Source organism: Chiloscyllium plagiosum, unplaced genomic scaffold (assembly GCF_037043375.1).
Source record: "Chiloscyllium plagiosum isolate Xiang-an unplaced genomic scaffold, Cpla_swu_hap1 HiC_scaffold_1, whole genome shotgun sequence".
In the NCBI taxonomy this organism is placed as follows: Eukaryota; Metazoa; Chordata; class Chondrichthyes; order Orectolobiformes; family Hemiscylliidae; genus Chiloscyllium; species Chiloscyllium plagiosum.
This window is the reverse complement of record NW_028270139.1, coordinates 144,368,537-144,393,447: the sequence shown is the minus strand read 5'-3', so window position 1 is coordinate 144,393,447 and position 24,911 is coordinate 144,368,537. Positions and strand designations below refer to the sequence as shown.

Sequence of the window (24,911 nt, the reverse complement as noted above, 5' to 3'; positions counted from 1 at the left end):
TGAGGTTAAACCATAGTGCCATCAAGTCAGCCCTCAGCCTCCGACGGTCGAGGGAAAAAATGTCCTAGCTATCCAACCTCAAAATCCAATGGAAAGATCACACATCACAAGAACTTGAACTTGCTGCCCCCAACGCCCTAGTCTAGGAACTCCCCACATATGTTCGAGACACCACCCACGCCCTCCACCTCCTCCAAAACTTCTGTTTCCCCGGCTCCCAACACCTCATCTTCACCATGGATATCCAATCCCTCTACACCTCCATCCGCAATGACCAGGGCCTCCAAGCCCTCCGTTTCTTTCTCTCCCAACGTCCCCAACAGTACCCTTCCACCGACACTCTCATTCGTTTGGCTGAACTGGTCCTCACCCTTAACAATTTCTCCTTCTAATCCTCCCACTTCCTCCAAACCAAAGGGGTAGCCATGGGCACCCATATGGGCCCCAGCTACGCCTGTCTCTTTGTTGGCTACGTAGAACAGTCCATCTTCCATAATTACACTGGCACCATTCCCCACCTCTTCCTCCGCTACATTGATGACTGCATTGGCGCCACCTCGTGCTCCCGCGAGGAGGTTGAGCAATTCATCAACTTCACCAACACATTCCACCCTGACCTTAAATTTACCTGGACCATCTCTGACACCTCCCTCTTCTTCCTGGACCTCTCCATCTCCATTAATGACGACTGACTTGACACCGACATTTTTTACAAACCCGCCGACTCCCACAGCTACCTGGATTACACCTCTTCCCACCCTACCTCTTGCAAAAATGCCATCCCTTATTCCCAATTCCTCTGCCTCCACTGTATCTGCTCCCAGAAGGACCAGTTCCACCACAGAACACACCAGATAACCTCCTTCTTTGGAGACCGCAATTTCTCTTCCCATGTGGTTAAAGATGCCCTCCAACGCATCTCATCCACATCCCACACCTCCACCCTCAGACCCCACCCCTCCAACCGTAACAAGGACAGAACGCCCCTGGTGCTCACCTTCCACCCTACCAACCTTCGCATAAACCAAATCATCCGCCGACATTTCTGCCACCTCCAAACGGACCCCACCACCAGGGATATATTTCCCTCCCGGCCCCTTTCCGCCTTCCGCAAAGACTGTTCCCTCCATGACTACCTGGTCAGGTCCACGCCCCCCTACAACCCACCCTCCCGTCCTGGCACCTTCCCCTGCCACCGCAGGAATTGCAAAACCTGCGCCTACACCTCCTCCCTCACCTCCATCCAAGGCCCTAAAGGAGCCTTCCACATCCATCAAACTTTTACCTGCACATCCACCAATATCATTTATTGTATCTGTTGCTCCCAATGCGGTCTCCTCTACATTAGGCAGACTGGACGTCTCCTAGCAGAGCGCTTTAGGGAACATCTCCGGGACACCCGCACCAATCAACCACACCGCCCTGTGGCCCAACATTTCAACTTCCCCTCCCACTCTGCCGAGGACATGGAGGTCCTGGTCCTCTTTCACCGCCGGTCCCTCACCACCCGATGCCTGGAGGAAGAACGCCTCATCTTCCGCCTCGAAACACTTCAACCCCAGGGCATCAATGTGGACTTCAACAGTTTCCTTATTTCCCCTTCCCCCACCTCACCCCAGTTCCAAGCTTCCAGCTCAGCACTGTCCCCATGACTTGTCCTACCTGCCTATCTTCTTTTCCACCTATCCACTCCGCCCTCCTCCCTGGCCTATCACCTTCACTCTCTCCCCCACTCACCTATTGTACTCTATGCTACTTTCTCCCCACCTCCACCGTCCTCTCATTTATCTCTCCACCCTTCAGGCACTCTGCCTGTATTCCTGATGAAGGGCTTTTGCCTGAAACGTCGATTTTCCTGCTCCTCGGATGCTGCCTGAACTGCTGTGCTTTTCCAGCACCTGTAATCCTGATCAAATGTAACCTAGAACTCTGTGGGAAACAAGGAAAGTGATTGCTGGGACCCTTGCTGAGATATTTGTATCATCGATAATCACAGGTGAGGTGCTAGAAGACTGGAGTTTGGCTAATGTGGTGCCACTATTTAAGAAAGATGGTAAGGAAAAGTCCGGTAGACAGGCAGGAGGCTCCCAGCCACAACCAACACCTTGGTAACTCTTAGTGAGCTACCTAGTGAGGGAAGCAGCAATTGTACTGTTTGAAAGAGTTGGTTCTTTTGTGTTCTGAATGTGTCACATGTTTATTCTGCACTCTGTGAGACTTATACTTCTTGCGATGTAACATTGTGGTTGAAAAACATTTAAATTATTGTTAAAAATGACTTTTGTTACAAGAGAAAAAAAAATTACTTGGGTTTTTGTAGCGCCTTTCACCACCAGCAAGAACTCCATTGAAATATGTTTGATGTGTACCAAGACTGCATCTCGCACACAGCAGGCAACCACAGACAGCAAAATGATAATAAGCAGTTCTTCTATTTTATGATCTTGATTGAAGAATGAATACTGGCCAGGGCACTCCCCCCACATCCCCTTATCTCCATTCTCCTTGGAAATAGAATCATGAGGCCTTATGCAAACCTTCCCAGCTGGCAGACAATGTTTCCAATTGATGTCACTTCTGAAAGAGTGTACCTCAGAAAGCGCAGCACTCCCTTAGTATTGTGCTTGGACGGTCAAACCGAACAATTACGTTTGCTAAGCTGTGATTATGAGTCCCACAGAAAGCTCCCAGATCTCAGCTCCCAGAAATTAATCCTGAAACAAAAATGGCTGGGAGAGGCTCTGGGCTCTCAAACAGGCTCCAGGTAGGTGTGAAAAATGCCTGGAAAGACCAGTAAAAACTGTTGTACATCTCTGATAAAGTTGCAGGATAAGTACATCAGCAATTGGAACCAGTCCGTGAATGCAGATTGGTGTGAGTGTGTGTGTTGGGCGTGAGGGGAGAGGTGTTGGTGTTACAGGGATGCTATTTACTACAGTGGCAGTTCTGGCATCCAGAACTGCAATTAATATTTACACAAGCCAACCTTAATTACAGCTTTCACAAATGAGTAAGATTGTTAATGAAACGCTGTTTCTCTCAGTAGGTTATATGTGTGCAATAGGATTCTTCAATTATCAGGGGAACGTATTGAGATATTGCTGACTACCTAGAAAATAATGATTTCTTTGAGGGAGATCTGGGAAAACTGTGTGTTCATTCTTTGTTATGAAGAGAACGTTCAGTCATTGGGCAAAGATCTAGCAATGGCATATAATGTAGGAATATACCAATTTTGGTAGGTGGGATAGAATTGAAGCATTTTATGGGCTGGATTGCCTCCTTCCGCACCATAACATTTCTGTGATCGAAATGGGGAGAGATTGCAGTACTCTGAGATTCGAGGGATCTCTGTGCCCCAGTCTATGAACCACAAAAGGTGAGTATGTAGGTTCAGCAAGTAATATAGGAAAACTGGTAGAATGTTATCATTTATTACAAGGGTGATTGAATGCAATATAGGGAGGTAATGCCTTAGTTATACAAGGGCCAGATGAGGCCAAATCTGGAGCACTGTGTATGGTATTGGTCTCCTCATTTAGGGAACAATGTCACCACATTGGAAACATTTGAAACAAAATGTTTACTAAACTAATATCTGGAATAGGCAGGTTGTCATATGAGGAAGGGGTGGGCAGGTATAGCTTATGGAGTTTAGTAGAATTTGATTGAGACATATAAGATCCGGGGGACTTGACACTTAGATATGGAGAGGATGTTTCCTGTTGTGGGAGAACTTAGAATAGAGTGCACTCTTTAAAAGTCAGTCATCACCTATTTCTGACAGAGATGAGGTGATTTGTTTTTCACAGAGGGTCATGAGGTTTTTAGAACTGTCTTCCTTGAGGACGCAAGGTTATTGAATACTTTTGGGGGCGGTCAGTGAGAATGCAAAATTGAGGTTAAAGTCAGATCAGGCATGATCTTATAAAATGGCAGAGCAGGCTTGAAGGATTAAATGGTCAATTCCTGCTCCAAACTCATATTTGTGTTTTGAATTGTTCAAATTTATAAACAACTGTAATCGATGATTCTTATTTGACCTGGGAAAAATTCAATCATTGGTTGTTTTGTTCGTAGGAAAAGCTAACCTCTGATAGATCAGTCCGGCACTTAGTGAGTTAAGAAGAAACACATGCTTAAAGGCATGTTGTGTTTGTGGAAATCTGTGCAAACATAGTTAAAAATCACACAACATCAGGTTATAGTCCAACAGGTTTAATTGGAAGCACACTAGCTTTCAGAGCGATGCGCCTTCATCAGGTGATTGTGGAGGGCTCGATCGTAACACAGAATTTATAGCAAAAATTTGCAGTGTGATGTAACTGAAATTATACGTTGAAAAATTGATTGTCTGTTAACCCTGAAAGACTTAACAGACAATCAATTCTTCAATGTATAATTTCAGTTACATCACACTGCAAATTTTTGCTATAAATTCTGTGTTACGATCGAGCCGTCCACAACCACCTGATGAAGGAGCGTTGCTCCGAAAGCTAGTGTGCTTCCAATTAAACCTGTTGGACTATAACCCTGGTGTTGTGTGATTTTTAACTTTGTATCACCCCAGTCCAACGCCGGCTTCTCCAAATCATGTGCAAACATAAGATGTATATTGGATAATATAACTTTCTCAGGCTTCCAGTTCAAACTGGAATGACCAATTTTCTTCAAACCCTGTGAAGTTTATGCACATATCCAGATAAATTAGCAGAAAACTTCCCAAATCATAAAACACATCAAATTCCTGTCACACCAGCACTGTCAATAATAAACTGAGTAAAGCACAGGGCAAAAATTTGTAACAGAGGATAAGAAAAGTCCCCAGTTAATGGATTGTTAACCAGAAGCCAAGCCAGGCTGGTATGTCTGCCTGCTCAGGAGATGACTCAAGAGTATCTTTCGCTTGGCTGTGCCCCTTCTAATGCAATTGCCTCACCTTTCCCTGGATCCTTTCATGAACATTCCTTTAATTTTTCTTGCAATATTTGTAATAGTTACTTGCGGTGCTCCATTGTATTTTGTAATAACCTTGTTTGAAAAGCATTCTCTTCGTCGCGCCCTTCATGTTTCAAATGAACACCTTATACGCAAACAACCTGTACTTGGCATGAAGAAATACAGGTCCGTTCTGGGATAACATGTGTTTCGGAAGCGCGATTTGGCTGTAACGTCACTGAAGAATTAGGGAGCGGGTATTTTGGAGAAGGCTTACCTCCGTTCACAATAGCGTGATTCCAGCGGGAATCGGTTCACATGCTTTGTTCTCCACATGTGCTGATGTCAGCTGCTGACAGAGCAGCTTCCTGTGAGAGGTACTGTACAGAGAGCAGCTTTGTTACATTTTTAAAATGTACTCTGTTTTCAAATTAACTTTTTTTCCATGAACAAATATGATTTCAACCTTCATTCAGGCTGTGCTATATGTTGGGTGATTTTTGGGTGATGTTTGCGAGATCATGCATGATGTTTTTTGCAGGTCTGCCCCTAACCCCACTTTTCCCATTGACCCCATTATTTCTATGAAGCAAGTTTCTGACAAAAGAAGTTTCACTGGAACGCAACTGTGGTGTTATAGGCGAACTACCTGTATGAATACGAAATGTGTGGATGGCGAAAAACTTGACACCATAGTAAGCAATGTGGAGGATGGCAAGAATTCAGAAGTAGACAGGCAGACGGTCAGACTGATGAAATGGGCAGATGCTTGGCAGAGCTTAAACATGTGTTGCTGGAAAAGCGCAGCAGGTCAGGCAGCATCAAAGGAGCAGGAGAATCGACGTATCGGGCATATGTGTACGTTTAATGTGAAGGGTTTTGGGAGGAATAATATGGAAAAGCAGTAGAAGTTAAATAGTACTGTTTTGAATTAGGAATAAGAGTAACTAAGGGTACATATTCACAATAAAGTCTTGGGGGAAAATGGTGCATATGCTCCATGACTGTGTTGGTTTCCTTCAGATGCTTCAGTTTCCTCCTACAGTCCAAAGATGTGCAGATTAGGTGAATTGGCCGTACTAAATTGACCAAAGTGTTCAGGGATGTGTAGATTAGGTGCATTAGTCAGGGTAAATGTTGAGTAATAGGGTAGGGGAACGGGTCCGGTTGGGTTACTGTTCAGACTTGTTGGGCTGAAGGGCCTGTTTCCACACTGTAGGGATTCTATGGAGCAAATGTTGGCTCTGTCAATAATATTCACATCCCATGAAAGAATAAGTGAACAAGCAGAATATCTTTGATCGTGACATGGCAAATTGATAAAATAGTTGGGAAAGCATGAAGGATACTTAGCTTTGGAAACAAGAATTGATTACAAGCAAAAGAACAAATCACTTGCTAACCCTTTGGAAGACTATTGTGAACAACTGCACTCTGTACTTTAGGAAGAATGTTGAGACTGCAGAGAATGCAAGGAAACTTCATCACGATGATACTGGAATTCGGATTGTTAGTCAAGTCGACAGATATTCTTTGAAGCAAAGGTTACGAGGTGAGCTCATAGAGGCATTCACCATTGCAAAGAGTTTTAATTGGGGAAGCACTGGTCCATGGTATTATTGTTAGACTATTGATTCAGAGAGTCAGGTAATGTTCTAGGACCCGGGTTCATAACCACTCCTGGTTTTCATTAAACTTTCATTTCCTTATACAGTTTCTTCTTTCCCAAAGCATGAATTTATGGTGATATGTTTATATATCTGTATTTATCTGATAAAACATTGGAATGAGTATTAATTCATGTGTTTCTGTCTTTAACATAATCGACAACAGGATGATGATTGAAAAAACAGCGATTTCCCCCTCCAGCAGTATATTTTTAAAAGAGTTATTAGTGCAAAATCTGTACTAAGTGATGTAGGTTGCAGGTCGTGATGTTTCGCTTGTGGTGTTATCCTTAACTGATGGTTAAATACCGAAATGAAACCGGCTTAATAGATCATGAATTTTATTTTTGAAATTGTTTTATCGTGGAGGATAGGCATATTCAATTGAGCTGCCCATGTTTCTGTAACATAAGAGCACAAGTTTATTTTCAGATATGAAACAAAAACTAGCTTCTGTGTATTCATTTAGTAATTGTATGATTTGAGAAATCCTGATAAGTGCATAATTGTTGATTTAATTATGATTATGCCAATCATCATTAATTGGTACATCTCCCATGGCAATACTTTTACCAATTCAAATCCACTTGCAAACCAAGCTGGACTCTCATGCCGCATGAATGTCAGGTTTCTTCTTGAATTGATATACTTGTGAACTGTCCTGATAAATGCAAGATTAAAAGCTTTGACAAAATGTGAATTACTGGAAAAAAGCAGGTCTGGCAGCACCTGTGGAGAGAAATCAGAGTTTGGGTCCAGTGATCTTTCAGAACCCTTCGAAATTTCTGTTTTTGTTTCCGCTTTTCAGCATCTGCAGTTCTTTCGCGATTTTTGTTTTGACAAAGTGTGCCTTGTTTTCTGCAAAGCTACACGCAGGTCAGTTTGAAAAAGTCAACATGAACAGCAAAAAAATACACTCCCCAGTGATCTCCTTCTCAGATACTCAATCCTGGAGAAATATCATTCCTATGTTCACTCTTTAATTTCTTACTGAACTGATGTTTGCCAGTTTTCCTTCTTGGCGAGCTGCAACTGCTGTAAGATTTCTGTCTAATTCTGATGGCTTAAATCTCCATTTGGTACTGAGGGCCTGGATAGCTTTTCAGTTTTGGCAAGCCAGGAGATTCCAACAAACTTTCACGACCTGTAGTTTTTACCACACTGTTAGATCAAAAACCCCACCCGATTCTACCGCTGAAATGGAACTGCATTCTTATGTCATGAAACTAAAGTCTGATCATTCTGAGCTGAAATCAGATGAAACGTCCAATGTCCCTTGATCATTTGTTTTTCTATGTGTCATAAACCCAGCGGTGTTAACACTGGCTGGCTGGGCACTTACTATGTCAGATGCTTTCTTCAAAATGATGTATTTTGATGACTTTCCCAAATGACTTTCTGGTCTCTTATAAAAACAAGCCACCTTCACAGAGCGGAAGCCGAACTGCTCTGTCTGTATTTTAAAAATGCAAATTTCCAAATGATAATATATATCCAAATGGTAATATAAATCCAAATGGTAATATATGACATACCTTTATCACACTTGGTAAAGCCTGATGTACTTTAAATAAGAAGACAGTGAGCAGATGCTGGAGACCAGAGTTGAGAGTGTGGTGCTGGAAAAGCACAGCAGGTCAGGCAGCATCCGAGGAGCAGGAGAATCAACGGTTTGGGCAAAAGCTCTTCATCAGGGCACCTTCAGTTCCTCTTCCCATTAAACTCACAGCAACCTTGTAAATTCAGATTGAGCCAAATTACTTGTGAAATTGAATTGAATGATCTTTAGGTGGCACCGAGAACAGAAAGTGCAAAAGCAGACAAATTGCCAAAAGGACCCCGAAGGTTGTTAAGGCCGTTCAGAGAAAGGAACTTGGTCACTTTTTACTGTAATGGTTCCTGCTTCCAGTTCCACTCTCGATGTCTTGAGTCGTGATGTTCAGTAAATGTAGTCGATTAAACAAACAAAAGGCTCATTGCCAATGTATCTGCCACCAATGACCAATGAAAGTGGCTTTACCAATGTTCATACAATCAAATGAATAAATAAGATTCCAACGTGCCTTATCTGAGAAGTGGAAAGGTTTTGGCTGCTGTTCAATTTTTCCGAATCATTTATTAATCTTAGGATGGTGATGGGGAGAGCACGTGGAAGAATGGGAAGCCAGATCCCTTATAGTTTTCAGGGAGTTAAAGCTGAGCTCGGTGTTGGGGGAGGGGCATCAGTAAACTGCGCTGTAAACCAAGAATACTGGCCTAGTTAGCCTAATCTCTTCAATGGTTTCCTCACATTTGACATGGGTGTGGTAACATCTGATTTCTGTGGTAAAGAACCAGTTTATCAGGTTTTTTTAGGTTAAAATTACTTAGTGTGGAAACAAGCCCTTCAGCCCAACAAGTCCACACCGACCCTCCAAAGAGCAACCTACCCAGACCCATTCCTCTACATTTACCCCTTCACCTAACACAACGGGCAATTTAGCATGGCCAATTCACCTAACCTGTGGGAGGAAACCGGAGCACGCGGAGGAAACCCACGCAGACATGGGGAGAATGTGCAAACTCCACACAGTCAGTCGCCTGAGGTGGGAATTGAACCCGGGTCTCTGGCGCTGTGAGGCAGCAGTGCTAACCACTGTGCCACCGTGCCGCCCATTATGGGGTGGGGGGGGCGGGGGTTGGGGAACCATAATAATAGCCTAAGGTCATGAGTTGAAATTTCAGTTTTGGGGGGGGGTTAATTGTGGGATCAGATACAGTGCACCTGAAAATAACTAGGAAAAGCTGCTCGATTGGAATCCCCCCCCCCCCAGCTGATTCATTAATGTCCCTCAGTAAAGACAATCTATCACCCTAATTAGGTCTGTCTAGCATTTGGCTCAAGTCCCACTTTATGATTAAACTTAATAAATATATGCCGCCAATGCCTGGCACATACAGAGAGCAATTATTTTAAAAAAATTGCTTCCTTCTGTGCTGCAACTGTTTTATAAGTTCTGTTGTACTAGATTTCATTTCCTTCTCTATACCTTCAAACTGTACTAGTATTCCCTTCCTTTCTCCCCTCACGCAGCCTGTTATTGCTTTTCTGAAGCTGTTATGCTGCCACATTTTTCAAGTAGATCAGTTTGGTTTTACTGGTGTTTGTTTTCCCACATTCCTGATCTGTCTGTGCCTTGACTGGGTTTTACAGCTCTGTCAGTAAGGCAGAATGACTCATGTTTAATGAGGACTCTCCTAGTCTCATTATGATGCAATTGGATAAAGCCTCCCTCAACGGACCCCATACTGTTCATCACTAATCAATCTCATCTGTAACCACTGCTTCTGGTTTGCTTCATTCCAGCTTCGGAATCAGTTAACAGTTTATTGTTAATTAATTGACTTCAGCCCAGAATCCTGATCCTTGTTGAAAACTTCTACATAAACGAGCTGAAAGAAACGTCGCCTGATACGAGTTTTAAAATGACACCAGTAAAATGGAGATATTTCTAGGTATCAGAAACCTGAGCTCGTTTTCTTTCAAAGAAGCCATTAAGGGAACAGAATTTATTGCAGTCAGCAATTGAGTAGCACCAGCCTTTAAATTCTATGACACTTCGGTCGTGGGACAGTGTCAATACATCCAGAGATGTGCAGGTTAGGTGAATTGGCCGATCTAAGTTGCCCATAGTATTCAGGGATGTGTAGGTTAAGTACATTAGTCAGGGATAAATATAGAGTAATAGGGTAGAGGAATGGTCTGGGTGGGTTACTCTTGGGAGGGTCACTGTGGACCTGTTAGGTTGAAGGGCCAGTTTTCTCACTGTAAGGATTCTAGGATTCTATGAGCCCTGGGGTCAGGTCCCACCTGCCCCAGCAGTTTGTAGTTACAACTCAGAATGGGTAGTTCAGAAAATGTCAGTGGGCAGATTGCTGCCAGTGTGAGAGGGAATGGGTTATCTTCAGGCATTGACATATTTCCTCTGTAAGCTGAATTGAACAGCACAGTATCTGAATGCAGCATGGTAAGTTACATTCAATGTCGGGTCAGGTAAAGGAAGTGAGATTGCAAGAGATATAACGATGGGTTGAAGAGGGAGGGTGAAGACATGTTTGCATTTAAAAACAAAACCTCCAACATCAATTAAAAGCTAAAGGAATTGGATGCCACACTTATAACAGTTTTCATTGTTAGAGAGGTTAATCTGCGGTACTTGAGATTCGTTAATCCATTAAGAAGAATGATTTACTGTCCAAACTTTCTACAGCAAGTCTAATACATATTTACTGTGTGAGTCAAGGAGTTTCACACTGTACAGTGAACATTAATGATTAATTAGATAGTGAGCCTCTGGTTTCAGAAATGTTAACAGCAGAGTGATAACCCTCAGAGAGCAGCAATAAGCTCTGTTCCCTCATCGTGATGTTGATAGTAAACTGGAGCTTATCATTTTGAGACAACCTCATTTGAACCTCTAAAATTTATTTGGATTTTAGACGAGAGTGGTGCTGGAAAAGCACAGCAGTTCAGGCAGCATCTGAGGAGCAGGAAAATCGATGTTTTGGGCAAAAGCCCTTCATCAAGGTGAAGGCTTTTGCCCGAAACGTCGATTTTCCTGCTCCTCGGATTCTGCCTGAACTGCAGTGCTTTTCCAGCACCACTCTCGTCTAGAATATGGTTTCCAGCATCTGCAGCCCTTGCTTTTACCTAAATATTATTTGGAGTCAACTGAAAAACACCAGTAGTTGACTGCCAGATGACCGATGAAGGATTCAAACACGAGGAACAACACAAGGAGGCAGGAAAGGAAGTCAGCTGGCCAACATGGAAACCATATTTTGAATTGTGTTCCTGGAGCAATGTACTGAGCGGGACAGTGTCAGTTCAAGCTATAATTGCTGTGTGTTTCTGGAGAAGGAGAAGCTTATGCTGTGAGCTTCATAGAAGCTTAGAGCAGAGAAAGAGCCCATCGTGTCTTTGCCAGCTCTCAGGAAAAAAAACTTCCCCAATAGTAATATTCTTGTCCCATTGCAGTGAAACTTACTTCTCTCCAACTGTGTGTGTGTACCTATGAAATTCTGCTTTAAAAGCTGCTATAAATTTAATCCATGTTAAAAAAAGGCTTGACATACGTGAACTCAATGTGTATACTCAAAGAAGAATCATAGAATCCCTACAGTGTGAAAGCCAGCCATTCAGCCCATACCAACCCTCTGAAGAGCATTCCACCCATATCCACATTTCCTATAGCTAATCCACCCAGCCTAGGCACTATGGGCAATTTAACATGGCCAATCCACCTAACATACATTGCTTTGGACTGTGGGAGGAAACTGGAGCATGCCCACACAGACACAGGGAGAATGTGCAGACTGCACACAGACAGTTGCCTGAGGATGGAACTGAACCCAGGTCCCTGCTGTAGTGTTCTAACCACTAGGCCACCATGTTGCCAATGTAAACAGGTGACCCACTTAGGGGTAAGGAGGTGTTGCTGTTAGTGATTGAGAAAATCAGGGGTTGTGTTGCCAGTTCAAATGGCAGCTATTCAGTGCCGCTTGATCAATTGTCATGTATTAATTCTGCATTTGAGTAAATCAAGTGGACAACCCAAGATAAATTGACTAATAGCTTGGACGTTTGCCAGAGCTTCACAAGGGAAGCATTGTTGCAAGAGTATCACCATATTAACTTGCACGAGAGTCTGTTGTCCTGGGCTAGGATGGGGGTTGGGGGGACAGAGCGGTTTCAAAACTGCTTCCTACAGCCCTGAGGGTAAGCTGTTTCAGAGCTTTTAAAAATAAAATGATAAGCCTTTCAACAGTTATGTGTCACACTTGATTCCATTACAATAACTGTTTTGTCTCACATGCTTGCTAACAACAGCTTCTGTACAGCTATTCTCTCAGTCATGAATATTGGTTGCTTTTTGTAAAATGTTGGGACTGGGGCCACATCTTCTTGAGTTGAGTGCAAATTAAGTCTATTTGTTCAGGATAGACACGCACCTTACAAACAGCGTACGAGATATGACAAAACTCCAGGGGTTGGAGGATTTAAGCTACAGAGAGAGGCTGAATAGGCTGGTGTTATTTTCGCTGGAGTGTCAGAGGCTGTGGAGTAACCTTGTAGAGGTTTATAAAATTATGAGGCGCATGGATAAGGTGAATAGTCAAGGTATTTCTCTGGGGCAGAGGAGTCCAGAACTAGAGGGCATAGGTTTAAGGTGAGAAGGAAAAGATTTAAAAGGTACCTAAGGGGTAATTTTTTCATGCAGTGGGTGATGTGTGTATGGAATGAGCTACCAGAGGAAGTGGTGGAGTAGACAGATCAGAGGCTGGAAGAACACAGCAAGCCAGGCAGCATCAGGAGATGGAGAAGTCGATGTTTCAGGTGTAACCCTTCTTCAGGACTGGGAGTTGATGTGGAGGAGCTGCAGATAAAGGAGATGGCAGGGGCAAGGTGGTGAAGTAGGGATAGGTGAAAACAGGCAGAGGGTACGACCTGGTTGGTCAGTGGGAGGTATGAATCCGGTTGGTGGTAGGGAGCAGTGGAAGAGAGGAGGAGGGGCTGGGAACGGAGTTGGGGGATGGGAAGGGAGATTATTTGAAATTGGAGACTCAATGTTGAGTCCTCCGCGCGAAAGGCTGCCCAGGTGGGAGATGAGGTATTGTTCCTCCAATTTGTGGTTTGGTTTGTTGTGGTAATGGAGGAGGCCAAATATGATCATGTCAGAAAGGGAGTGAGAAGGGGAATTAAAATGTACAGTGACTGGGAGATCTGAGATGCTCGGTGAACCATTCCCTAAGTTTACTTTTGGTCTCCCCGATGTAGAGAAGACCACATTGGGAGCACCTGATGCAGTAAACTAGGTTGGAAGAGAGGCAGATGAACGTCTGTCTCACCTGGAAGGAAGTGGTGGAGGCTGGTACAATTACAGCATTTAAAAGGCATCTGGATAGGTGTATGAATATGAAGGGTTTGGAGGGCTTTGGGCCAAGTGCTGGCAAATGGGACTAGATTAAGTTAGAATATCTGGTAGGCATGGATGTGTTGAACCAAAGGGTCTGTTTCCATGCTGTACATCTCTATGACTATGACACTAAATGGGAAAAAAAATCTTTACACTGTGCTTTCTCAACTCCAAAACATCCTAAAGATCTTCTGTCTAATCACTATGGTAACACAGGAAACATAGCTGTCAATTTGTATTACAGCGAAATCCCAGAAACAAGAACAAGATAACGACCAGATAATGTATTCTCAGTGATGTTGATTGAAGAATAAATATTGGCTGGGACATGAGGCAGAACTCTGTAATGTTACTGGACCTTTCCAGTAACCTCAGAATGCCTCAATTTAATGTTTCTTCAAAAAGATAGCTTTGGGGCCAGCGAACTTAATTCTATCCGTTTTAAAATCGTGATGGAAAAGGATAGACCAGATCTAAAAGTTGAAGTTCTAAATTGGAGAAAGGCCAATTTTGACGGTATTAGGCAAGAACTTTCGAAAGCTGATTGGAGGCAGTTGTTCGCAGGTAAAGGGACGGCTGGAAAATGGGAAGCCTTCAGAAATGAGATAACAAGAATCCAGAGAAAGTATATTCCTGTTAGGGTGAAAGGGAAGGCTGGTAGGTATAGGGAATGCTGGATGACTAAAGAAATTGAGGGTTTGGTTAAGAAAAAGAAGGAAGCAAATGTCAGGTAGAGACAGGATAGATCGAGTGAATCCTTAGAAGAGTATAAAGAAAGTAAGAGTATACTTAAGAGGGAAATCAGGAGGGCAAAAAGGGGACATGAAATAGCTTTGGCAAATAGAATTAAGGAGAATCCAAAGGGTTTTTACAAATACATTAAGGACAGAAGGGTAACTAGGGAGAGAATAGGGCCCCTCAAAGATCAGCAAGGTGGCTTTTATGTGGAGCCACAGAAAATGGGGGAGATATTAAATGAATATTTTGCATCAGTATTTACTGAGGAAAAGGATATGGAAGATATAGACTGTAGGGAAATAGATAGGGACATTTTGCAAAATGTCCATATTACAGAGGAGGAAGTGCTGGATGTCTTGAAACGGGTAAAGGTGGATAAATCCCCAGGACCTGATCAGGTGTACCTGAGAACTCAGTGGGAAGCTAGAGAAGTGATTGCTGGGCCTCTTGCTGAGATATTTGTATCATCAGTAGTCACAGGTGAGGTGCCAGAAGACTGGAGATTGGTAAACGTGGTGCCACTGTTTAAGAAGGGTGGTAAGGACAAGCCAGGGAACTATAGACCAGTGAGCCTGACATCGGTGGTGGGCAAGTTGTTGGAGGGAATCCTGAGGGACAGGATGTATATGTATTTGGAAAGGCAAGGACTGATTAGGGATAGTCAACATGGCTTTGTGCATGGGAAATAATGTCTCACAAACTTGATTGGGTTTTTTGAAGAAGTACCAAAGAAGATTGATGAGGGCAAAGCAGTAGATGTGATCTATATGGACTTCAGTAAGGCGTTCAACAAGGTTCCCCATGGGAGACTGATTAGCAAGGTTAGATCTCATGGAATAAAGGGAGAACTAGCCGTTTGGATGTAGAACTGGCTGAAAGGTAGAAGGCAGAGAGTGGTGGTGGAGGGTTGTTTTTCAGACTGGAGCCCTATGACCAGTGGAGTGCCACAAGGATTGGTGCTGGGTCCTCTACTTTTTGTCATTTACATAAATGATTTGGATGAGAGTTTAAGAGGTATAGTTAGTAAGTTTGCAGATGACACCAAAATTGGAGGTGTAGTGGATTGCGAAGAGGGTTACCTCAGATTACAACAGGATCTGGGCCAGATGGGCCAATGGGCTGAGAAGTGGCAGATGGAGTTTAATTCAGATAAATGCGAGGTGCTGCATTTTGGGAAATCAAATCTTAGCAGGACTTATACATTTAATGGTAAGGTCCTAGGGAGTGTTGCTGAACAAAGAGACCTTGGAGTGCAGGTTCATAGCTCCTTGAAAGTGGAGTCGCAGGTAGATAGGATAGTGAAGAAGGCATTTGGTATGCTTTCCTTTATTGGTCAGAGTATTAAGTACAGGAGTTGAGAGGTCATGTTGCGGCTGTACAGGACATTGGTTAGGCCACTTTTTGGAATATTGCGTGCAATTCTGGTCTCCTTCTTATCAGAAAGATGTTGTGAAACTTGAAAGGGTTCAGAAAAAATTTACAAGGATGTTGCCAGGGTTGGAGAATCTGAGCTATAGGGAGAGGCTGAACAGGCTGGGGCTGTTTTCCCTGGAGTGTCGGAGGCTGAGGGGTGACCTGATAGAGGTTTACAAAATTATGAGGGGCATGGATAGGATAAATAGATAAAGTCTTTTCCCTGGGATCGGGGAGTCCAGAACTAGAGGGCATAGGTTTAGGGTGAGAGGAGAAAGATATAAAAGAGACCTAAGGGGCAACCTTTTCACACAGAGGGTGGTACGTGTATGGAATGAGCTGCCACAGGAAGTGGTGGTAGATTGGCTTGGGATATCTGGTCCGCGTGGACAGGTTGGACTGAAGGGTCTGTTTCTGTGCTGTACATCTCTATGACTCTTACAGTTCAGTTTCTACTTATAATTTATATTCAAGTCTGAGGAGTGGGAAATCTCACTCACAGGTGAAGGGTGCTGGCATTGAGCTACAGATCACTAATGTGTGAAATGCTGACCGTGTCAGGGAATGTTGAAAGCGTGATTTACATTTAGATGACCTCAGGACATGGTAAAGCACTTTACAGCCAATGACCTCCTTTTAAAGCGATCACTGTTGTAATGTAGGGAGTGCAGCAGCCAATTTTTACACAGCAGGCTCCTTCAAACAGCGAAGTGAAGCTGTTGTGAATTTAATAACAGTAGGCTCAGTCAGTGCTTTCCAATATTTCCCTATTGTGCCCTGATTTTGACACTCAGGAGTTGCTGGGACTTTAGTTGACAATAGGGACTGGAGGAATGAGAGAGCAGAGGAGGGAGTGCGAGATCTCTAAGAGCAAGAGGCAACAAGAAAACTCTTTCAGTGAAAAGCATCAGCTTTGCCATGATGTTTTTTAGAACAGGATTTAAGATCAGGCAGTTAGGCTGCAGGATTTAAAGAGGGAAGCCTCTCAACTACTCGCATTTGTTCAGAGTTGCACGGCAGCCTTTTCTGAATCAGAGCTCGCAACACCAAACGTTTGGTGACTGACCTCTGGGGTCACAGCCCACAGTTTGCAAAGCCCTAGGCTGGTCATCAAGGCTTGTAGCCTTTTCTTTGAAATAATTTTGTGGGATCTTTTAAATCTGCCTAAGAGAGGAGGATCCAGGTCTAAAGTCTCATCTAAAAGCTGGAGTGCCAACCTCGAGTTGTATGATTTAATATCTAGAGTGAAACTCAAATCCACAAATTTTTGACAGGTGAGATCTCTGAGAGTACCTGAGAGTATTACCCACTGAGTCATACCTCAAATTGGGTAAGTGGGATCAGTTTATTGTCTTGATAAGGCTGACTGCATTAGAAAGTCAACCAGAATAAACAACTGATATAATGATCTTCTCTCTGAGAACTAAAGGGAATGAAAGTAAATTCCAGGGGGCTGTGGCATATCTGTGTGTGGAATCAGTCAGAAGTAAGTAAACATTATGAAGTATGAGAATTATTGGGAGAACTAATGTGTAAAACAGTGTGCATAACATATGTTGTTAGAAATCATATTAAGTTAACAGCACTCGATTTGTTTAGGCTTTTATGTGCAATATAGTTTGATATTATTTAAAACATGAAATAGTGTGGTGTAGTTCAGTTAATTACAACAATGTGTTTGGATTTCTCTTTCAATGTTAATGGTTGCTAATAGGATCCTTGCTTTCTGCTGTTTCCCGGAGAAAGCCATGTGTATAATTTGCAAATGATTGAAGGGTTTATTGCAGTCTACCTCATACTTGGAATGAAAATGTTCCCAATTACTGGAGTACAAGAATTTTCCATCACAGGTCCCCATTTCCAGTTCATTTCAGGGCAGCAGTGTCAGTTTTCAAATTGTATTCCCTGTAAAATCACTCCCATTCGGTTCAGTTTGGGTCAGTACACCACCCCATTCCCCACCTTCACCCCGTCCTACACAATCCCAGTCTCCTGCTCGCTCCTCCACACCCCTTAACCTTTCAAGCAATCTTGAAGTAAGTCATATTATGCTTTGTGAGGATGATATTTGAAAGCAAAGGGCTGAGTTATACTTCAGTTGGTCAAACCCACATTATATTTCCTACAGATAAGGACTTTAAAGAGTATTCCTACAGATAAGGACTTTAAAGAGTATTTAGCATATTGGAAAGATTGGATCGATGGGGTGGATATTGCCATCTTGGTAATACTGGATTAGTTCAGTCCAGAACAGAATCTATGCAGAGGAGGAATATATACCTAATAACAGAATTATAATTAAATTCATTTAAGGCAATCTCAGAACATTCTTTTTCACATAAAAGGTATACTGCATCAGAGGCAGAGTGATTTGAAAGATTTTCCCACCTCTCCTTTATCGCTCTAATCTCCTCCAGTACTGCAGCTGTTCCTGAGAAATGAACCCATTTCTCCACAGCGTTAGCCTTGGACTTCTACTTGCTAGTCCAGTGCTAACACCGTTGATGTCACCATCTTCCCCTATCACCATCATATGTTCCGTCATTGACAGCCTTCAGTTATCAATGAACTGATCTCTGGAATTTACTCACAAAATAGCTCTAACTTTCTTCAAGATGTTCATAAGATCTACCTTATTGACCAAGCTTCTGTTGACCTTCCCTGATATCCCTTTATATCCTTGTCTCTATACTACACGATGTGCTAATGAGACTTTATAAAGCTCTGGTTAGGCCCCATTTAGAATACTGTGTCCAATTGTTGGCCCCACACCTCAGGAAGGATATACTGGCACTGGAGCGTGTCCAGCGGAGAATCACAGGCATGATCCCTGGAATGGTAGGCCTAACATACGATGAACGGATCCTGAGTTGTATTCATTAGAGTTTAGAAGGTTGAGGGGAGATCTAATAGAAAGTTACAAGATAATGCGTGGCTTAGAAAGGATGGACACTGGGAAGTTGTTTCCATGAGGCTGGGAGACTAGGACCTGTGGGCACAGCCTTAGAATTCGAGGGGGTCAATTTAGAATGGAAATGAGGAGCCATTTCTTCAACCAGAGAGTGGTGGCCCAGTGGAATTCACTGCCAAGGAGCGCAGTAGAGGTCGGAAAGTTAAATGTCTTCAAAGCAGAGATTGATAAATTCTTAATCTCGCAAGGAATTAAGGGATATGGGGAGAGTGCGGGTAAGTGGTGTTGAAATGCCTACCAGCCATGATTGAATGGCGGAGTGGACTCAATGGGCTGAATGGCCTTACTTCCACTCCTATGTCCCATCTCCCGTATCTGCGGGTGTTACGTTCCAAGATCTACCGCAGATGCCCCGAACTGCGGGTAGTAACGAACCCTATCATTTAAATGGGAAACTTAACTTCCCAGCAGCTCCCTGGAATTATTTCTGGAATGTTCATGGAATATTTTTGGGCTGTGATAAACCATGGATAACTGAAACCACGGAAACCATATTTGTGGATACGGGGATTCTACTGTACTTGCTCAAGGGCAATTAAGGATAGGCAATAAGTGCCAGCTAGATTCCAGGAAAAAATATTTATTTAAAACTGGTTCCAGTTACCTTCTGATTGCCTTCTTTGGAGCATCCTGGGATGCCTTTCACCTTTCACCGTCAAAGGTGGTATATAAATGCAAGTTGTTGTTTTTTAAAAAAAGGCAGATATGTACTTACCTGAAAGGATTAAGACACACCAGCAGCCCTCCACATTACGTGCCCCTTTCTTCCTCTCACTCCTTACTCCTTCTACATTCCCGCCCCCCCCACACATCTCCAGACCAGCCAGGATTTCACCTAAAGATACCACAAGAAATACCATGATCAAGCAGTCTCAGTGAATATGGCTACTCTCATCCAAATCTACCGTCAGATGCAGTATATAGAAATCACTTTACACCAGTCATCAGAACAGAATATTCCACACAGCTGCTGTATGTTAGCAGAGCCAGAGCAGCAAGTAGCAGCTGCTGTGGTTTGTGTGACACTATCTTAGTGTTACTGGGATGAAAGGCTTCTCTGTGTAGGGAGGTGAGGGGAGCAGACTTATTCCAGGTTGTGTGACATGGAGGACCTGTTTGTCGTGGGACATAGGACCCAGGAGAGAGTCAGTGATCGCCCAGGTACCAACTAGAAATGAAGCAGGGGAGCAGTCACTTCAGAGAGAAAGAGGGAGTCAAAGCTGCAAATGTAAACTCTCCATCCCTCTGAGAACTCTGTGCCTTTCCAATTCTGCTCCTTGAGCATCCTTTCCTGACTGTGCCTTCAGCAGCATGGCACTTCATCTCTCCACCTTTCTCCCCCACCCTCTTCCTTTAAGACACCCTTAAAACCTATTTTAATATCTTGTCACAGAGCTCAGTGCAAATCTTTGCGTGACATTATTTCTGTGGAGCATCTTGGGATGTCCTGTAACAATGTCAGCCAGCTGGACCTCAGAGTATGTGAGTTCCCTGATTGGAACAGTTAATCTGGTCCAATCAGGAGCCCTGGCTGACAGATTAATAAAAGGGGAGAGTCAGTGATGCTGACAGTCTGGGAGCTGGCTCGGAATGAGACAGTATTAAAGTCACAGTTCATGTGTAAATAAAGGCTGACTTGATGGTGGATACTGGCCTCTGTGGCGTTATTTCCGTTCTTGCTGTGTTACAGGTGCTACTTAAATGCAATTGATAGTAGGTCACACAACCCGTAGCAAATCTGGAGTCGGGGGGAATCAGGGGGAGAAGCTAATTAGATTTCTGACGAGATGGATCCCACTAAGAAAGGTGGAGACTAAAAGAAGAGCCATCCAGCCATTACCAAGATGGTTACAAGGGAATACATCATAAATGTCCCCAAATGTATCAATGGTGTGGGTTTTATCCACATGCCGTTAAGGAAATCTGTAAATTTGCAGTGAAGGAAATGGATATTTCTGATGCCTGTATTGACACTCATTTGGAGATGGTGAGGACTGCGGATGCTGGAAAGTCAGAATCGATAATGTATGGAGCTGGAAAAAGCACAGCACGTCGTGCAGCACCAGAGAAGCAGGAGTTTTGATGTTTCGGGCAGGACCCTTCATCAAGATACTCATTTGAACAAGACTGCTTGTGCCAAAGGTATAATGAATGGCCCATGGCGCATTTGTATGCGTTCACCCCGAAGGTGCCATGCGGATGAGGATTGTCTGACCAAACTCAACACATTGGTAACCTATGTTCCTGTCACATCCTATAAAGGTCTACAAGCAATCAACGATGCTGAAAATTAAACTGCAAATGCTTCGTTAAAAAAAACTTCTTAAAAAACTGCAAAATAAAATATAAAGAAACAAAGGCAGTAAAATGTATGAGAAAAGAGTTGACCAGAAAGGGGAGAATCTGCGCAGATGTTCTATGTTTGAAGATGAGGAAGAGCTAAAGGATAGAAATGTGTGGATTATTTTTCAGGTGACACAGAGTGTCCCTGGGCCTATTTGGTCTGTGTGTGTGTGTGTCAGGAGGCCGTAACTTTTCTCCCTTTTTCTGTCTGTGGAGCCAATACTGCAAGATCCAACGATTGTGGGCTGTTGTGTAAGGCCATTGTATAAAGCAGGCCACTGTGAATCAGGACATCTGTTTTGAAGTAATGCTCAGTTGTTCTCAGTGAGAGTGAAAACCAACAGACAGGGTAAAACAGGCCCATCAGCTCAGGCTGTCTCACATCCTACACCAATGCATGAGCTACCTAATGAAAGAGCAATGCTCTGAAAGCTATTGCTTCCAGATAAACCTGTTGGACTATAACCTGGTGTTGTGTGATTTTTAACGAAGCCTTAAAAAGCGGAGCTTTCATCCCGAGCCCAGAGCCTGGAGGCATGTTGATTCACTGCCCCCTGTGTCACTGCAGTCCTTTGCTTGAGTTCCTGAGCTTCAGATCTCATCCTTTGAATGCATGACCACTAATAGTGGGGCAGTTAAAGTCAGGCCTACTAAGGAAGTCAAGAGTCAGACGCGTGCAGATAACTTGTGGGCTGGAGGAGGTTACATCGAGCACAATGCTTTTCAAAATTGGATGAATAATTTAAAATCAAGGTGTATCGCTTAACCAGCTGCCAGTGTAGGTTGTGAAAACGCAGCAGTGATGGTTGTAAAATGCTTTGCTTCTGCCAGCTTTGAATTGTAAAAGATGAAACTCCCTTGTCAGCCCGTTACAAATCTTCCTTCTCACTGAACTGTAGTGACAGTTAAAAAGGAAATGAACATTTGATCAAATATTTTTACAGCTTGTATCTGATTTCCAAATGCATTTCACAAATGTCTTTTACCTAGTTAAAAATCACACAACACCAGGTTGTGGTCCAACAGGCTTATTTGGAAGCACTAGCTTTCAGAGTGATGCTCCTTCATCAGGTGGTTGTGCTGACCAACCGCCTGATGAAGGAACAGCGTTCTGAAAGCTACTGTTTCCAAATAAACCTGTTGGGCTATAACCTGGTGTTGTGTGATTTTTAACTTTGTACACCCCAGTCCAACACCGGCACCTCCAAATCATGCCTTTTACGTGGGTTACTTTATTATCCAACTATCAAAATAAGGCTCTGTAAAATCTTTGTAAACTGGCAAGTTGTGAATTATTCAGCTTCTTTACCATACTGTTAGAAAATGATCATGAAATAATGTGCAAAATGCACTTGTTTGTATAATAGGATAGTGTGTGAAATTGCACCAGTTGCCTCTGGCTTTGTGACCTGTTTGAAGTTTTGAAATGGCGCTGTTCATTTTCGTGAAGACCAGCTTGAGAGGAGGTTTGACAGAGAGAAACAATACTCATGGGCAGAATGGTCTCAAAGTAGAGAGCATCAGTTGAAGCTGAATGGCAAAAGAAATAAAGGCAACTTGAGAAAATGAGCAAGTGATTGGAACCAGAATGTTCTGCCTGAGAAGCTGGTGCATGCAGGTTCAAATCAGACTTTCATAAAGGAGATAGATAGGCATTTGAAGGGTTAATAATGAAAAATAAGGCCAGGCCTGTGGGCATAGGGCAGTGTGGTGGGGGCAGCTGGTTTGGATATTCAAAACTAAATTTCAACTCCAACTCCAACAGACACTGGAGCAGTTCCTACAGATTGGAGGGTGGTAAATGTAACCCCACAATTCCAAAGAGGAGGGAGAGACAAAAATGAGAATTTAAGACCCAGTTAGTCTAACATTAATAGGGGATATTTTGTCTCTGGGGTTAATGTATTGACATTGATTGAGAATTGATTGATAGGAAACAGAGATGAGAATAAATGGGGCTTTTTCTGGGTGCCTGCCGGTGAATAATGGGATTCCACAGGTTCAGCCTTAGTTAGTCATGAAACTATATAAATGACCTTGTAAGTCTGCTGATGATACAAGACTGAGTGGGATTATGAGAGGAGGAGGCAAAGATGTATCAAGGTGATTTAAATAAGCTGAGTGAGTTGGTAAAGACATGGTGGATGTAATGGAGAAAGGAGAAAGTATACAGTGCGGTGTGAAGAGGAGAAAGGAAGAGTATTATTTACATGCTGATGTATTAGGAAGTATAGATGTATAAAATGATGTGGGTGGCCTCATACACCAGTCACTGTAAGTAAACAAGCAGGTGCAGCAAGTAATTAGGAAGGCAAGTGCTACGTTGACCTGTAGGGCAGCACAGGAGTTTGCACATTCTCCTCATGTCTGCATAGATTTCCTCCGGGTGCTCCAGTTTCCTCTCACAATCCAAACGATGTGCAGGTCGGGTGAATTGGGCATGCTAAATTGCCCATAGTGTTAGGTGCATTAGTCAGGGGTAAATGTAGAATAGGGGAACGGGTCTGGGTGGGTTACTCTTCGGAAGGTCGGTGTGGACTTGTTGGGCTGAAGGGCCTGATTCCATACTGTAGGGAATCTAATCTAAATAATTTGAGTTCAGAAGTAGAGATGTCTTACTGCAGTTATACAGAGCCTTGGTAAGACTTTAAATAGAGTACTGCATGCAGTTGTGTTCTCCATACCTGCTAACATTTTACATGCTATAGAGGGAGACCAGGGGAGATTCAGTAGGTTGATGACAGGGTTGCAGGACTGTTGAGTGAGGAGAGATTGGATCGAATTGGCCTGTCTTCAGTGGAGTTTAGAAGGATGAACGAGAATCTGATTGAAATATAAAAAATGGTAACAGGTCTAGACAGACCAGGTGCAGGGAGAATGTTTCCCTGGTTGGGGAGTCCAGAACCAGGAGTCTCAGGATACAGGGTAAGCTACTTAAGACTGAGATAAGGAAACATTTCTTCATTCAGGATGGTCAGCCTGTGGAATTTTCTATCACGGAAGGCTGTGGAGGCCAAGGCACTGAGTATATTCAAGAATAAGACAGATATAGATAGTATAGGCATCAACGGGTATGGTGTTGGAATATGGCATTGAGATAAGGGATCAACCATACAAGCAGACTAATTAGAAGTGGGATTGGACCACGCTGCTTTATCTCTTAGCCCTGCCTTGAAGACTCTGCTTTCAAAGACTCCGACCCTCCATGAGAAAGTATTTCTCGTCATCGCGCTCAGAAATGGACAATTCATTATTTTTAAACAGCAACACCTAATTCTAGATACTGCCACAAGAGGAAGATTCACCCTGCTAAAACCCCACAAAATCTTACATGTTTTAATCAGGCTGCTTTGCTGTGCTGAACCCCAGTACATAGTCTGTTCAATCTTTCCCCAAAAGTCAACTTGTCCATTCCAGATAATAGTCCAGTAAATGTTCTCTGAACTGTCTCCAACATATTTACACGTGTCCTTCCATGAGGAGACGAACACTGTACACATTCCTAACCATTCTTGATTCTCCAGTTCTAGAATTCTCTCATTTATAGTTTGAGAAGAAGCTATCATTTATTCACTATGAAACTGGGATGAAATGTTTAATTTCCTGCATATATTAGGAAAAAACGCAGGACGTGGGAGGTGAGGGATAATCTTTATTTGATGCAAGTTTTGGTTAATTAAAGGCCTTTAATCCAGTCCTGGAAACTCCATTGTTCCCCACCCCTCCACACAACGACATCCTCCCAAGTGGAATTAGCGGGCACCTCGACATTTTCTGTTCCATTTCTCAGACAGTGAATCATTGTCAGTGTGGCTGCCAAATAATTGTCAAAACATGTGCCAAATTCAGAACCATTTCATGCTGCTTGTGGTTTGAGGCTGTTAG

The 24,911-nt window shown here is 43.1% G+C and overlaps 1 protein-coding gene and 1 pseudogene across 2 annotated transcripts in view; both read left to right on the top strand.

Moving 5' to 3' along the window:
* Positions 1–24,911, top strand: part of rnf24 (ring finger protein 24) — a 159,390-nt gene that overhangs the window by 12,547 nt on the left and 121,932 nt on the right. The window contains exon 1 of one of the 2 annotated variants that reach the window (XM_087991488.1): positions 4,922–5,315. The exons of the other annotated variant lie outside the window; for it this stretch is intronic. Within the exon in view, the coding sequence (XP_087847614.1) occupies positions 5,257–5,315 (59 nt within the window). The 5' untranslated portion in view covers positions 4,922–5,256. Of the gene's footprint in view, positions 1–4,921; positions 5,316–24,911 lie in introns of those variants that run through there. 2 annotated transcript variants of the gene reach the window in all.
* LOC122554846 (large ribosomal subunit protein eL31-like) lies at positions 20,471–20,977 on the top strand (annotated as a pseudogene).